This window comes from Cottoperca gobio, chromosome 16 (assembly GCF_900634415.1).
Source record: "Cottoperca gobio chromosome 16, fCotGob3.1, whole genome shotgun sequence".
In the NCBI taxonomy this organism is placed as follows: Eukaryota; Metazoa; Chordata; class Actinopteri; order Perciformes; family Bovichtidae; genus Cottoperca; species Cottoperca gobio.
This window is the reverse complement of record NC_041370.1, coordinates 18067835-18082241: the sequence shown is the minus strand read 5'-3', so window position 1 is coordinate 18082241 and position 14407 is coordinate 18067835. Positions and strand designations below refer to the sequence as shown.

The 14407-nt window shown below is 40.4% G+C and overlaps 1 protein-coding gene across 3 annotated transcripts in view; it reads left to right on the top strand.

Moving 5' to 3' along the window:
• ulk4 (unc-51 like kinase 4) overlaps positions 1-14407 on the top strand; it is a 73760-nt gene that overhangs the window by 43659 nt on the left and 15694 nt on the right. For all 3 annotated transcript variants that reach the window (XM_029452565.1, XM_029452566.1, XM_029452564.1), the window contains 4 exons: positions 353-542; positions 1541-1633; positions 6377-6425; positions 9246-9351. In XM_029452565.1, the coding sequence (XP_029308425.1) occupies positions 353-542; positions 1541-1633; positions 6377-6425; positions 9246-9351 (438 nt within the window). The remainder of the gene's footprint in view (positions 1-352; positions 543-1540; positions 1634-6376; positions 6426-9245; positions 9352-14407) is intronic.

Below are 14407 nucleotides of genomic sequence, written 5' to 3'. Positions count from 1 at the left end.
AATCAACTCTGTTATTGTAAGTATGGATATGTTCTAGTATATATGTGTTTGTACTGTATACTGTTTACTTATGTGACTTGTTTGGCATGCCATTTATTAAGTTCAGTTTATTAAGTCATTTATTTAAATTTTAATAACTGTAGAAGGAACTTATTAAAGTAAAATACATTCATGTTCACGTCAGACCACATCACCGAACAAATAATGGTAATGGTCTTATGATGTTATGCAGCTGTCAAATGTCACGTGCCTGTAATGGTCAAACATTCTTCCAGCCAAGATGTAGACACGAACAGTATTTTAAACACTTCTTTTATACTATATTAACAAATTCTTTCTCTGTGTGCTCCAGTGGAGTGGTCTGTGTGTGTTTTAAGGGTGCTGTCCGAACTCAGTCTTGTTCTGCTGGTTCAGCACAGTGATGGAACGGAGGAAGATGAGGAGACAGAAGAAAAGAAAGAGACAAGGGAGGAAGGAGGAAGAGATGATGGAAGCACCTCTAATCAAATCTTAGCTCTCATCACTAAATCTCTGCTTCCAAGGTTGGACGAACTCTTCAAAAAATCAGTTAGACACTGTCACCTTTATATGTTGTTTCTGTAGGAAAAGAAAAGCGTTATAGGTTCTATGAGTAGCATTTTAAACATTTATACAAGGTAACTAAATTGATGTGATACTTGTGATTGTTATCAAATAGGTTTCCTAATATTAAAAAAACATTTTCTTTGAACAACTTAGACAATGGTCCATAAGATCCAACCTTGTCCTTGGCTTAAGCAAGTGCCCTACTTTTTTTGGTAAAGTAACAGCAGGTGATAAGTGCTTTAGAGGAAGCAATGTCCAATCATCATAGATTCTATGATGATTCCTTCATTTCTGGGGGTTTCTTACCAGGTGACAGTCTTGTTATGCATACTAGTGATGTGGTAAATATATACATAAGATATATGGAGTATTTTATCCTGCGTCTGTGGGTTCACATCACATCCTTGTGCTATACATACTATAATACAGCTGATTGACAAGCATCTGTTTTTATGACTGTTACCATCAAATGACAATCTATGGAGAGCAGAGACAGACACATGCAGTTTGCAGAAGTTCACATCATCACAGAGTAACACAAACACTAAATAGACGTTGACATTCATGGTGTGTTCTCACTTTCGTTCATACCCTCTAGGTGTATCTATACCGTGCCCTCCTGTACCATTATTATTCTTATCTCTTAAAAGGTTCTTTTTTCTCATGGTTGCCTCCTGTGTAACCAACATCTTGTTCACCTTTACTTCAACCCCCATGTTTCCTCCTCACATTCAAATTCCCCCCCCATGCCTCTCAAATGTTCTCCTCTGCTCTTCTTCCCACATTTCCTTTTCTCTCCGTCTCCTATTATAACTCTAGTTCTCCCCTCCCCCTCTTCTCCATCTCTCTCTCTCCAGATCTGTTCCAGTTTACACTCTGTTACTAATGATCAGAACCGTACATTAATTATTAACACTATGAAAGCCAAATGTTGTACTCATGCATGTTTGTGCAGGTATGAGACTCTTCTTCGAGCAGCAGAGCCGATCTCACTCTACGCACTCAAACTGCTGGTATCGATGACTGAACACAGCACGCACATCTGCAGGTACTGCACACACAGGCACTCAATTAGTCACACACTTCAGTCACACACAGAGGCAACAAAACACTGTTGAGGCATCGTAATACCAAAATGTGACCTTACTGTACTTTACAGTACTATCCCAAGTATTTTTTATGTAATAAAGTACACTGGAGAGTACAGAAAACGGTGTATCTCCCATCTATCTAGTAGTCCTATGTACAGCAGCACAAACAAAGCTCTATAAATGCAGGTCAGCCTGTTCTTCTCGTCATGGATACTTCTTAACAAACATTTTTCCTTCTTATAGTAACTGAAATTGTGTATGCACAATATGTTTGTTAACTGGAGATACTTTTGACTCAACTATTCTGGTAAGACCAAACTTTGTTAGTATTAAAGTGTTTTGCAGTTCTAGCAGTCGCACACACAAATACACAAAGCCACATGTTTAGGTGCTCTATGTGTAATGTTTTAATGCCAAGGCCAGTTATTCCCAGTTCAGCACTGAATCACTACTCACTGATTTCTGTTCACATACACATGGATACATGCACAAACACACACTATACTATAAGCACTTTTTCAACCCATCTTGAAGCTAGTATTTTCTACATTAGTAATCAGTTCAGTGGCTGGCATAAGGTGCTGCATCAGCGAAGATGTGTAAAGACTTGACATATTGTGCTGACAAGTCTTTGCACACTAGCTACTCCTGAACAGCTTTGTTAAAAAGTGTACTGCACACTTTTTAAATAAACGACCCTAAGATACAATTATTGCTGCCGTTAAAGTAAAATTCACTACCGCATAATGTCAAAGTAAATCGCTATACAGGAATGCGTGCGTGCGTGCGTGTGAGCTCAATCGTGCGTGCACTGGTGTGTGTGTGTTTTATAGATGTGTTCTGACAGCAGCTGTCAGTAAGTCTTGATTCTCTGGTCATCTGTCTTCTTTTCAGCTGTTGACAGACAGAAGGCGAGGGTGAAAAAAGAGGAGGCAGAGTGAGAGAGATTGGGGGAGAGAGAGATTGGGGAAGTCAAGAAGTGGATGTAGGGATGGAAGAAAGGATAGAAGTAGGAAATAAATAGACAAGGAGTTTGAGTCGGGGGGTAACATTGGGAAGGAGAGAAAATGTTGACAAAAGGTGGGAGACGAGTCTAAGAAGGATGAAGTGTTGATGTATGAGGTAGAATTAATCCACTTGCATCACTGCCTTGCTCTTAAGAGAATGCAAATGCAAAAGTAGGAGAGAAAGGGTGCAGTTTCATCCATAGTTCTATATTTCATCATTCATTACTAAGTATTAATTTTTAACCATGATTGTTAACCTTCTGTTTTGTCCTTCCCTCATTTCTGTCCCCGCTTCCATCCCTTATTTTTATCTACTTCAGCAATACTAACTCAACAAACCTCTTATCACTATAATCCCACTCTCCCTCCATCTCCATCCCCCCTCCTTGAGTTCACAGTTCACCCTCATAGCTGAATACACCCCTATTCCTCTTATCAGTAATATTACCCCCTCTCGTCTCCATCCTTCTCTTCCTCCACCTCTCCTCATCCTCTTATTTCCCTGACACAAGTAGAGTGACGTGAACTTTTCAAATTGGTGTCAGCACTCTTCTCTCTACATCTCTGTTTTTCTCTCACTCTTTTTCCTCTGACATTATTAACAATATTACATTTTTCCCTTTTTCTCCCTCGTTCTTTCTCGCACCATCTCTAATTTATTAACATTAGTCCACATTTCTCCCTTTCTCTGTGCCCTCTCTCCACAACTCTCCCTCCATCACTGCGGTTATACAATCAGAAATTAAATTGCCTGGGTCTTGGTTAGATAAGTGTGGCTATGAAGCCAGCCGAGCGGTAATTAGATGGTAAATTGGGGACATTAACGTTGGGAAGGCAGCCTGCTGTTTCTCTCTGCATTATCACAGCCCAGACACACCTTCAAACAACTACATTTACTATGACCTTTAGCCAAAGAACCTTAGGCTGTGTGGTTACATGTGTGTGTGTGTTCAAGTATGTTTCAAAGTCCTCATACGTATTGTGTGTCTGTCTACCATGTGTGGATGTGGCCTAGCCCTTTCAATGCTTATCAACCAAGTATCGAAGATTAATTGCGTTGGCTATTCTATTGTGATTGTAGTAGAATCTTTATCTTAAAAAACTCCCAATTCTATGTGTCATTAGTTAACAGCATTTTTTAATATTATTTAGATTATAGGGAAACTCATTAAGGTGTGTCATATGTGAATAATTGGACATCCCTCTAGGGAAGAACTTTCTAGTGACTACAATTTACAAATGCTAAGATATAATCTCCTGACTTTATCTTTGGTGTTTACTATCTTTTTACTTCACATAACAAGTACCATTATGCCCTTTCAAAATCATCCAAGACAAAGCTTTAGAGCTACAAGTGTAGCTGACAGATTATTATATGACTAGTAGAGCAGAGGTTAATCTAATTTAGTGGTTGTCCCTGTATGGGTTTTTATATTATCTATTATAAAGCTAATACTGATGTATGACTAATGCAGTGAGCGTTGTGTCATCTGTGTTTGTTCTATTATGGGTAGTCTGCTGTGCTCTGGGTTGTTCAATGTCTGGTGTTGTGCAGTGTATCTGTTGATGTATGGCTTGTCGTTTCAAAGTGGTCCAGTTTATCATGTTGTGCTGGCCTGGCCTGTCCTCTCATCTCACAGCCTGTCACCTAACTAATGGGAGGCCATCCATCATCTACAAGCACAAACTAATGCCATTTACTTGAACTCCTGTCTGGAGAATCAGGTTTGGACGGGGTCCGCCCACTCACTCGCCGTGAATGTCCCGGCGGCACTTATCACACAGGGGCTCAAACGGACAATACACAGACTTTGTACTAGTTAGCTGGCAGGGTCAAGTCCGTTTGATGTTCTCACATACAGCTCCTCCGGGTAATGTCTAGACAATTACAGGGTTGCCGTGCCTGTGTGAAGGAAGCTTTACACAGGCACATGCACACACACACACACACACACACACACACACACACACACACACACACACACACACATACACAATGAACGATACAAATAAAAAACAAATATAAAGTGCATAAAAAAACTCACCATTACGCTGAATTAGTGGGAGCCCTGAGCTTGTGTCTCTGCAACGAGCCGGTCCAATGTAGGGGTATAAATTCTTCACCAATAGTAAAAGGTTTCTTCTCTTAGTCACTAAGTATGACACTCTCAGTGCACTCGCATGTGTTGATGTGGTGACCATCAGTAATTGTTTATGTCCTTCTTGTTCATGTTTTCTTCTTTCAAAAAACTCCAAGGGCTTGTCTTTTAACGCAGGGTGCCGGCGTTATGAAGGCTTCGTTGCCTCATGTGTGAGCCTGTATATTATGCAGAGCGGCGCATGAGAATCCCCTGTAGTGATAAACACATATTTAGTAGGACTCCTGATATTGTATTTTAAATGTCTCTTCACTGGGTCTTTTCCCTTTTCCAAAAAAGCTCTTTAATGACGTTTGTTTAGCCTCATTGTTGCTTGTGGGCTTAATTTTTTGAAGTAAAGTATCACGTGACAGACGAGCGTCTTGACATGTGTCACGAGACACAGACGCACAGACAAATGTATCTGGTGATTTTTCAAAATAAAACCTTTCAAAAATAAAATATTTTTTTATTAAATCTTTCTGTGCAGCCCGGTACCAAATGACCCACGGACCGGTGTTTGGGGACCACTGGGTTACAGGACTGCAGCAAAATGAATCAGATACAAGGAAAAGACAAATTGTATCACATCACACATATAGAACATAAAGTGGGCAATTGACCATTAAAGAAAAACATTCAAGCAGTACAAAGGAAATGTTAAAAGTTTTAAGGATTTGATGGCAATTTGTTACTTTTTTGCTGACCAGATGCATTTCTTTCAGAACCAGTAACTTTTATCAAATTCATCAGTACGTTCTGTCCTCAATGTTTGCAGCTGAAAAGTCTACACAAAGGTTTCCTGTGTAAGTGGTCTGATGCCTAATAGACAAGCTATAAATCACAGTTAAAATAAAGACAGATTGTTAAATCAGTGGACGGGCTTTGTTACCTTCAGCATATTAACACCCGTCTGACTTCAGCTTGCTTTGTTCCCATTACAGCCTGAATGCTTTATTGCTTTTTTACTCATGCAAGGTGTGTGTGCATATGTGTCGACACTCCAAACACACAGTAATTGGTTGCAAATCAAAGAATCTTAATCAGTAAGTGGACAGAATGTCGTTGCTAATATTGACATCCATCTCTTCTACTCACAGCTTTTCTTATAGTTTTTCAATGTGGATTCACCCACATCACTCTTTTGCTTTCACTTCTATCCATTCCTCCCCTCCGTCTTCCCTTTATTCTCTGCTCAAATCTTCTCTTCTCTAATCTTCTCCTTCCGTTCTTCTCTTCAAATGTAATCTTCTTTTACCTCATCCTCTCCTTAACTCTCATCTCCTTTTTCCATGTCCTTTCCCTCTCCTCTCATCTCCTCTCACTTCAGCTGCTCTCATCGCGCCTCCTATTTGTGTCACTCTTCTCTCCCCAATTGCACTGTTGCCAGACAGCAGTCGTTGTAGCGAAACTCCAACGTTAATGAAGATGAAACAGCCCAGTGTGTGTGCTTTTGTGAGCAGTGCAGTGAATTGCCTCCAAATTAAATACATTTCTTACCCTCGTCTTTCTACCTCTGCTCTAATTAATGTGTACTTTTCTCTTTCCTTTTCAGGTTGATCAAACACAGTAGGATCCTACCAACGGTCTTTCAACTCATTATGGTAAAAGACCAATCTCACTTAATCAATTAATCTATATTTATTCAGCCAATCAGCAAATCAGTTGGTCATTCAGTCAGTCAATGAATCCGTCAGTCTGTTAGATATTCTTACACTCTGCTAATCAAACTCAGTTATCGCAATCTGTACTATTTTATGGCATTTTCTTTTGCATTTTCTTCCAGCTCAGTTCTGTCTCCTTCCTTCTCTTTTCCTCTCTTACTTGCTCCATTTAACCCTGTTAGACCAAGTTATGTAAATTAGTCTGAGTGGTGTTGACCTATTAGAGGGCTGGTGTAATAGACTGGCAGGTCAGCCATAGAGAGGAGGAAGGGTTAATAGAGTGAGAATATGGACTCCACTATTAAGATACCACGGAACACATACACTCAAACACACAGCACTTGTCTGTTATCAGCGAAGCACAACAACGTTTCCAGTAAACAATTTATTTCACCTGACCCTTTTGCGTATGCATAATCTAATGAACACACAAACAGTACATTCGATTTTCAGCAAACCAAAACACTTGTGCGGCAGCAATCAATTTACGGTTTACACACATACACACACACACACACACACACACACACACACACACACATACTCTCTAAATAATCAGTGTTCTGCTTGGCTGCCTGTCCAGCCGCGAAAAGCAGATGCAGAATGTTAAACACTGTTATCCAACAGCCTGATTAACTCCTCTCGTGATTGTTTATTCCTGTCTGAACCAGTCATGCTGGGATCTATTAGTGCCGTCTGTATTGCTCACGTTTGATTGATTTATGCTGCCTGAAACACTGTGATGTGGATTGATTACACCTGCCACTGGTGATCACACTTGTCACGGAGAAACTCACCTAATTGTGTTTGTCTAGATGATGAAGTACTTTCTGCTTCAGAAATGTAAGGACGTCAGGAAGCCGACCAAACCATGTTTCTTTAACTGTTTGGTTGTTGTGCCTGAGGAGGCAGAAAACTAATCAGAGTGGGTTGCAGTCAAATACTTTTACAAAACCTGCCCCACTTTTACTGTACATTCTGTAGATGCACCACTAATACATGCTGCATGCTCTATGAGTTAAGGAGCAAGGCAATGAGACACAAAGTTAAAATTCACTTTGGTTTCCCATTCCTCATTGCTCTTTGTCAGATTTATGCTTTCAGTGATGTACACGATAGTCCTTTCACGGCTCATTAGTCCATAAAGATCAAAATAAATTAGTCATTTGTTGTCCCTGACAGGCAGGTTGTCCTAGGTGTGATTTGATGTCATTGCCTTCAGCCTCAGGCTACTGCACATGATGAGTACCAGCCAGGCTTATCGGCCCGTACACAGATCACACTGATGCACACAGACCCCGCAGGCAGAGCTGGTGTATCTCCGAGAGGATCAAATAGTGAAATGAGGGCAGAAGAGAGATGGAGAAGTGAATTACTGCAGGAGGAAGGAGACATGGTTTTGTAAGGAGGAGAAAGAGAAGAAGAAAACAGTAAGGGGGAGAAAAAGCAAGGGTTGAAGAGGAAAGTGGAGACTACAGCCTTGCTCCTTTTTCTCTTCAAAACCAATTCATTATCAAAGGTCACAACTACATCCTCTGATAGACAGAATTAATTTGATTCTATGCTCCACTTTGTGCCACAATAACAATTTTCACAGTAGGCTGAATGTATGATTCTTCTCAGATAAAACATCACATTTTTCTGCATCTCCCATGTGAAGAGATATTTGGCAATATTGCTGTGCTACTGTCAAACAGTCTTACAGATGTGTCCTTAGATCAGCATAATTCTGTATTTTCACTTATCCCCCCTCTTGTAAATATAGACAGCTGGAGACCTGCATCTGTTATGATTGCATTACTTATGATAAAAAAAACTACAGAGTCAACAGCCAAACACAAAGCAAGAGCAACAACACAAGTTAGCTAATATTATTCCAGACATATGCCAGTATGTCTTGCAGCCTTTTATTTTGCGGAGCTCTCGTCAATGACTTAAAGCTAACTCAGCTAGCTAACTGGCAGCAGCTACAGTCAGCTTCCTGTCCATCAGTCACAACTTAGCAGCTGGAGGACAACAGAGGGGAAAACCAGAAAGAATGTTCTCCAGAAAATATGATCCAGTTTCACCAAAATCAACTTAGTGCTGTAAAGCCTTACGCACTTCTCTCCGCTTACCAAAGTTACGTAGTGTAAGGACAGTCGTTTGGGGTGCAGAGTGGAACTGACAGAGATAGCATTCTCCCTACTACAATGAAGCTGCTATTTTAAGGTAAAATGGTTACATAATGTGGCTTTAATGGCAGACTTTGGGAAAACTGATGTCTGGGTTGCAGTATCATGTCTAGCCCCTAGGCTAAATTTGCAGCAAGGCGGACTTTTCCAGACCATGTTCAGCTCTCTTAATACATTGCAAGCACTGCGCTGAAGGCCTAAAACCCCTAACTGTATCACTGAAGCTTATATAAGACATACAGTATTTAGGCAACTTATTCTGTATAAGTAAAAAGGTCCCACAAACAATTAAACATTAGTCATTTGGCCATGGCTGTGTAGTATAAAAGTGGTGTTTATCGTGTTGTAAGTTTGAAGAGTGATAAAAGTCTATAACCAAAATGTTGCTTTATAGGTTAACTGTGCTCACCATGCGTGGAAGTTCACTTCCTATTTACATTATCTATCTTAAGTCATCACGTGTAGTTTAAAGTTAGATAGTGGATGTGAAAAAAATCTACATAGAAAACCTTTGACTGTGGACTAATCATAGAATATAAACTGTTGTTAGTTGACCTGTAACCTAGTTATCCGATCTCCCCCTTAGGCTAACAGTAGTAATGCTACCAGTGGGATGGTCCAGAATGCAGTCGCCTTGCTGTGTAATCTCAGTGGAGACACAGTCTTGGACCTGGAGCCACTATACCAACAAGGTACAGTATGTGTACATGCAGTCAGTGCTTGTTTTGTACTGTCTTTTACTCTAGTACTATTATTAGTGAGTGACAGTGAGTTCTGGTCAACAACCTGTGGGTGTGTGTGTGTGTGTGTGTGTGTGTGTGTGTGTGTGTGTGTGTGTGTGTGTGTGTGTGTGTGTGCGCGTGTGTGTGTGCGTGTGCGTGTGTGTGTGCGCATAAGGCAAAGGCAATGTTTTTGTCTTTCAGCTATGGTGAAACTCAATAATATTAGAATTTCCTGTCGATTGCAAGCAAGTCCATAGGGGGGAGTCAAATGTATAGTGTGTGTCCTCTGGGAGTGAGGACATTTTTCAGAAGTCAGGTCAGCCAATAGCTAGTTTGGGATTAGGAGGAAGGAATAGTAAGAGGCACAAGGTTTAGGAATGTAGCGATGCAACCTAAGTCTAGAATTTGAGAATGAATGCAGTAAATTAAAGGTGCTTGCAAGAAAACATTTAGAAACACTGCTGTGTGTGTGTGTGTTTTTTTTTCAGGACCCACAGTTCAATGCTGTATTTGCAACTCTCAGCAGCACTGAAAATGCAACACAATAATACTTGCTTTCTCAAATTTCTCATTAGAATGTCTCTTTCACTCATCATTTTGTGTCTCATTCTGTCTATCCATCTTTCCTCTGCACCCCCTGCCTCCCCAAAACCACCACTATCAACCCTTCCTCTCCTTCTATTTCCATTGGGTCAGCAGTGCGGCATTTCAGTAGTCAGCATCATTTTCGTCCAATCAGCTCCCCTCTCAACAGGAAACTGTCAACCCAGCACTAACACTGGTCGGGCAATTAATTCTCCTCTCCTCTTATCTCCTCTCCTCTCTTCTCCTCTCCTCTTCTCCTCTCCTCCCCTCTCGTCTCCTCTTCTCTTCTCTCCTCTCCTCCTCTCTCCTCTCCTCTTCTCTCCTCTCTTCTCCTCTTCTCCTCTCTTCTCCTCACTGGCCGGGCAATTAATTCTCCTCTCCTCTCCTCTCCTCTCCTCTCCTCTCCTCTCCTCTCCTCTCCTTGCTGTATTAACTTGTTCTCCTCCTTATGTCTCTCCTTCTCCCCTCCTCTCTCCCAATTCCAATCTACCCAGCTCACATCTTGCCCCATCATCTCCTCTCCTTTCATGCTCCTGTTCCCATTTTTCCCTTCTCCCCTATACTCTATTTTGGGCTCCTCTTCTATCTTCTCCTCCTCCTCCTCCTCCCCTCTTCCCCCCTTCTTTTAGTTGTGGTTCACTCCAGATTAGTGTGGCGATGGCAAGAAAGGAGTAAGAGGGAGAGGAGGAGAGAAGAGGTGAAGGGAGGAAGCGTGTATAATTGGCTTTTTAAGGTGTGACAGAGAGAGGTGGAGGTGGTGTGTGAGCATGAATGTGTGTGTGTGTGTGTGTGTGTGTGTGTGTGTGTGTGTGTGTGTGTGTGAGTGTGCGTGTGTGTGTGTTGGGAGGAAATGAATTAGGCAGTGAAGAAGAGCAAAATAGGGAGATGTTTTTTTTTGTGGAGAAGATATGCGTGTGTGTATGTGGGGGGAGATGGATGCAGGAGCGCCCAATATGTGTGTGAAAGAGAGAGAGAGAGAGAGAGAGGAGATGAGGTTTATAATTGGGCAGATTTGCCTCCGACTGAGATAATACCCCCTGGGGAACGAAGACAGAGGAAGCAAAGAGAGAACGGGAGGGAGAACGGAACAACAGACAGAAAAAGAAGATGGCAAAAAAGCATGAGAGAGAAGAGAGAGAAAAGATGACAGAGCCAGGAAAGCAAAATGTGAGGTAAAAAGGGTAGCAGAGAGGTGACAGAGAGGAAGAATAGGATACACAGAGAGAGAGAGAAGGTGGTGCATTTGGGTGAGGAGTTGGGGAGGAGGGATGAGAGAAGAGAACATTTGAGGTTCAAGTGAGTGACAATTTGATAGAGATAGAGATAGGAAGGCAGGAGTGGAAAATTAACTTGATGTCGGAGTATATGATTGTGGATGGCTAAATTTTAATTTGTGAACACGGAGCAGACAAATTTAGTAAGTCTAGCTTGTAATCTGATTATATAAGGATGTGAAGCATAAAGCTTCTCTGCTTGGAGTGAATTTGAGATTCATTTTGTAGGCACATTGACAAGCAGACTGTGGGATTTGATAAGGAAATGGACACATCTAGAGCATGTAATGCAGTAAGAAATCACGCCAACAGTTCAGAAATGTTCACATCCTGGTCTTAGGGTGCTGACAAGGTGTCAGTTGGTTAAAACTGCTTGCTTGTCCTTTAATTAATTAAAGAAGTCTTCCGGGGCTTCATGTGTCTTCTGAATCCTTGAGGGTGTTGAGGTTCCTCTTCAGGTTTGATCCGCCACCAATCAGTTGTTATTTCTCTTGACCTTCTGTGAGAAGCTCAGAGGAGTTTTTGAGGTAATTGCCTCTGTGCCTGTGTTATCTAGTGTCTGTGGAACTTGCATCTGTAAATTGCCATTTGAAATTGGGTTCAGTTTATTTCCCCGAACGGGGCATAAAACATTCTGTCATGGTTCTTCCACACCGTGTCCATATGTGCCCAATCAATTATGCCCCCTAGCATAATTTATACCACAAAGATCTGTCTTCCATATTAATGTTTTCATATTAGCACCCAAGAGGTCAGCAATCAATAAGAAACGTTTGACCGTAAATGTAAGATGTTTTGCAGTGTGTCTTGAGTTTATACTCGGCATAGATTGCATTGATACCTGTTCAGTTTGCATTGTGTCCCCTGGATACCAAAGAAAAGTTGTTGATGTATAAAGATTTATAATATTAGGCCAAAAAAGTAGCGTGCAACATTCGTGGTGACAGTTTTCGCTCCTATAGAGGGAGTCAGGTTGTTTTTTTGACCAGTGCATGAATACTTAATACTAAGTGCACTACAGATAATGGTGGAAGTGGCCACATGTAATAGCTATAGAATGGGACCGAAAACATGGTTCCATACATTCCAGATAATGTATTAGGAATATATGAGGATGACGATCTGTAAAAGGCCTTACACAAAGTCAGTCACAGGCCTGTAGGATCACATCCATAAGGAGAATAAAACCATTTGCATGTAGGTATTCGGTAAGCACATTAAGCAACACACATCATTTGACCATCCCATTCGTCACTCTATCCTTGAAGAAGACTAACGCAGATGCCGCATAAATTAATACATTAATCACATTCTTGAAACTATTTAAACACTTAAATTGAACTTTATCTAAACTAAATGAACCATTAACCATTAATCATATGTAATCAGTTTAATAGGTTTTTCTGTCCCAACAAAACTTTGTTTCGACAGTAATGCTCTGAGCCATCCATCCTGTTGATTCCCAATAGAACTCATTTTACAGTGGTTTATAAATAGATAATACCGCAAAGCGTTGTAGAATGTCTATTTTGAACCTTGTTAAAGTCCAAACTCCAAAATAGGACAGAACACAATGTTTTTCACTCATAAATTATTCCTCCAGTCTTAAAAATGAGCGAGCAACATTGTTACATAATGTGACATTTTTAAATGGTACTTGATAGTATATCAACTAAATGAAGTTGCCATACCTCTTATCAAGTTATGTCCTCACCTCACAACTGTACACACACACAGTTTAGAGATGCTTACATGTCCGGACCTCTCAGTCACAGCAACATTCATCTTTACATTATGCACACATGCACAGCTCATACTGAGTGTGCCCCATAAACATAAGCACCTGCAAAAGATATCCCCAGTAAAAGCCTTTGTGTGTACAATCTTTCATCTAGCAATTGCTGACTGAATGCAGCCCAACCAAGATAAGGCAGGATCACTAAGCGCATATCTAACCACACTTGCTATTTTGGTTCCATTCTATGAATAAAATGATCATTACATTACTCTCAAAATGATTTTTCATGGAACTTTGTGAAGTGTTTGTGTTTAGAGCAGTGCCATGATGTCTCTGTCTCCCACACTCCTGATGATTTGCACAGCTTCATTTGGGAAGCTGGTTAAACATGTATGTATTTTAAATTGAAGGCTGTAGTTGTAAAATTGTTTGACTGTCCTGTGGCTTTCAGATGACTATGGATTCAGCCATCTGAGAATAAAGGCTTTATACAGTCTGCAAGCAGTTAGATGTTGGTCAAAACCATCAGTCTACAATGCCGTACAGACCATAGTTACATTCCTTTTGTAGTATTGATGTGGATCTAAATGTCTCTTCTGGTTGAAGTTATTTGCTTATTCAGATTGTTGAGATTGAATCTTTAATAAATGTATTCTGAATTAAATTCAGTCAAATTAGTGAGATTTGAATAAGAACAAGCATGTTGTTAGTTGTTTAATCTATATGCAACACCAATGACCTAAATGTATCTGTATCACTGTAATATCACATAGTTCTAGTGTGTTTACAGTGATTCACCAAATATGGAGCAATGTTATTTCCTAGAATATGTATGTACATTTGTGTCTTTGGTCTGGGTCAGGCATTTTTAATGTCGACAGGTGGTTGGACCAGCCACACAGTGCCGCCAGTATGAGCATATGCTTGAACTGTTTAAGTACCCAATCAAAGAGTAATGTTTGTTTTGATTAATAATGCGGCTATTATACCTAGTTTATAGGTTGCTATCAGGAACGTTTAGACAATTGGTTAGATAGAATATCCTGTTGTTGTTAGTAAAGATGGCTGTGTATAGTGATGGCAGCTATTTTCAACAGATAATTTCAGAATATTAATAACATATAAATGTGAAACTATCTAGAACAGAGTTTTCCTGTGAACAGGACGGCATTGTCGGATCACATTAACAGCAGAGAGGTCCATGTTTGACTGAACAGTCCAAAGTAGAGCAGTCTATTTATTTAATTATGAAGCTGCTTGATAAAGTAACAGTACATCTCACTGACAGCAAGCTAGCTTGATAGCTTTCTAGTGTCTGCAGTGTTGCACAAAAATAAACACACACACACACACAACGTCTACATTCTAAATAAAGATCTATTGGAATAGAAAATAACACTGGCTGTGTTTTTCCAAGTGAAGGCAGTTG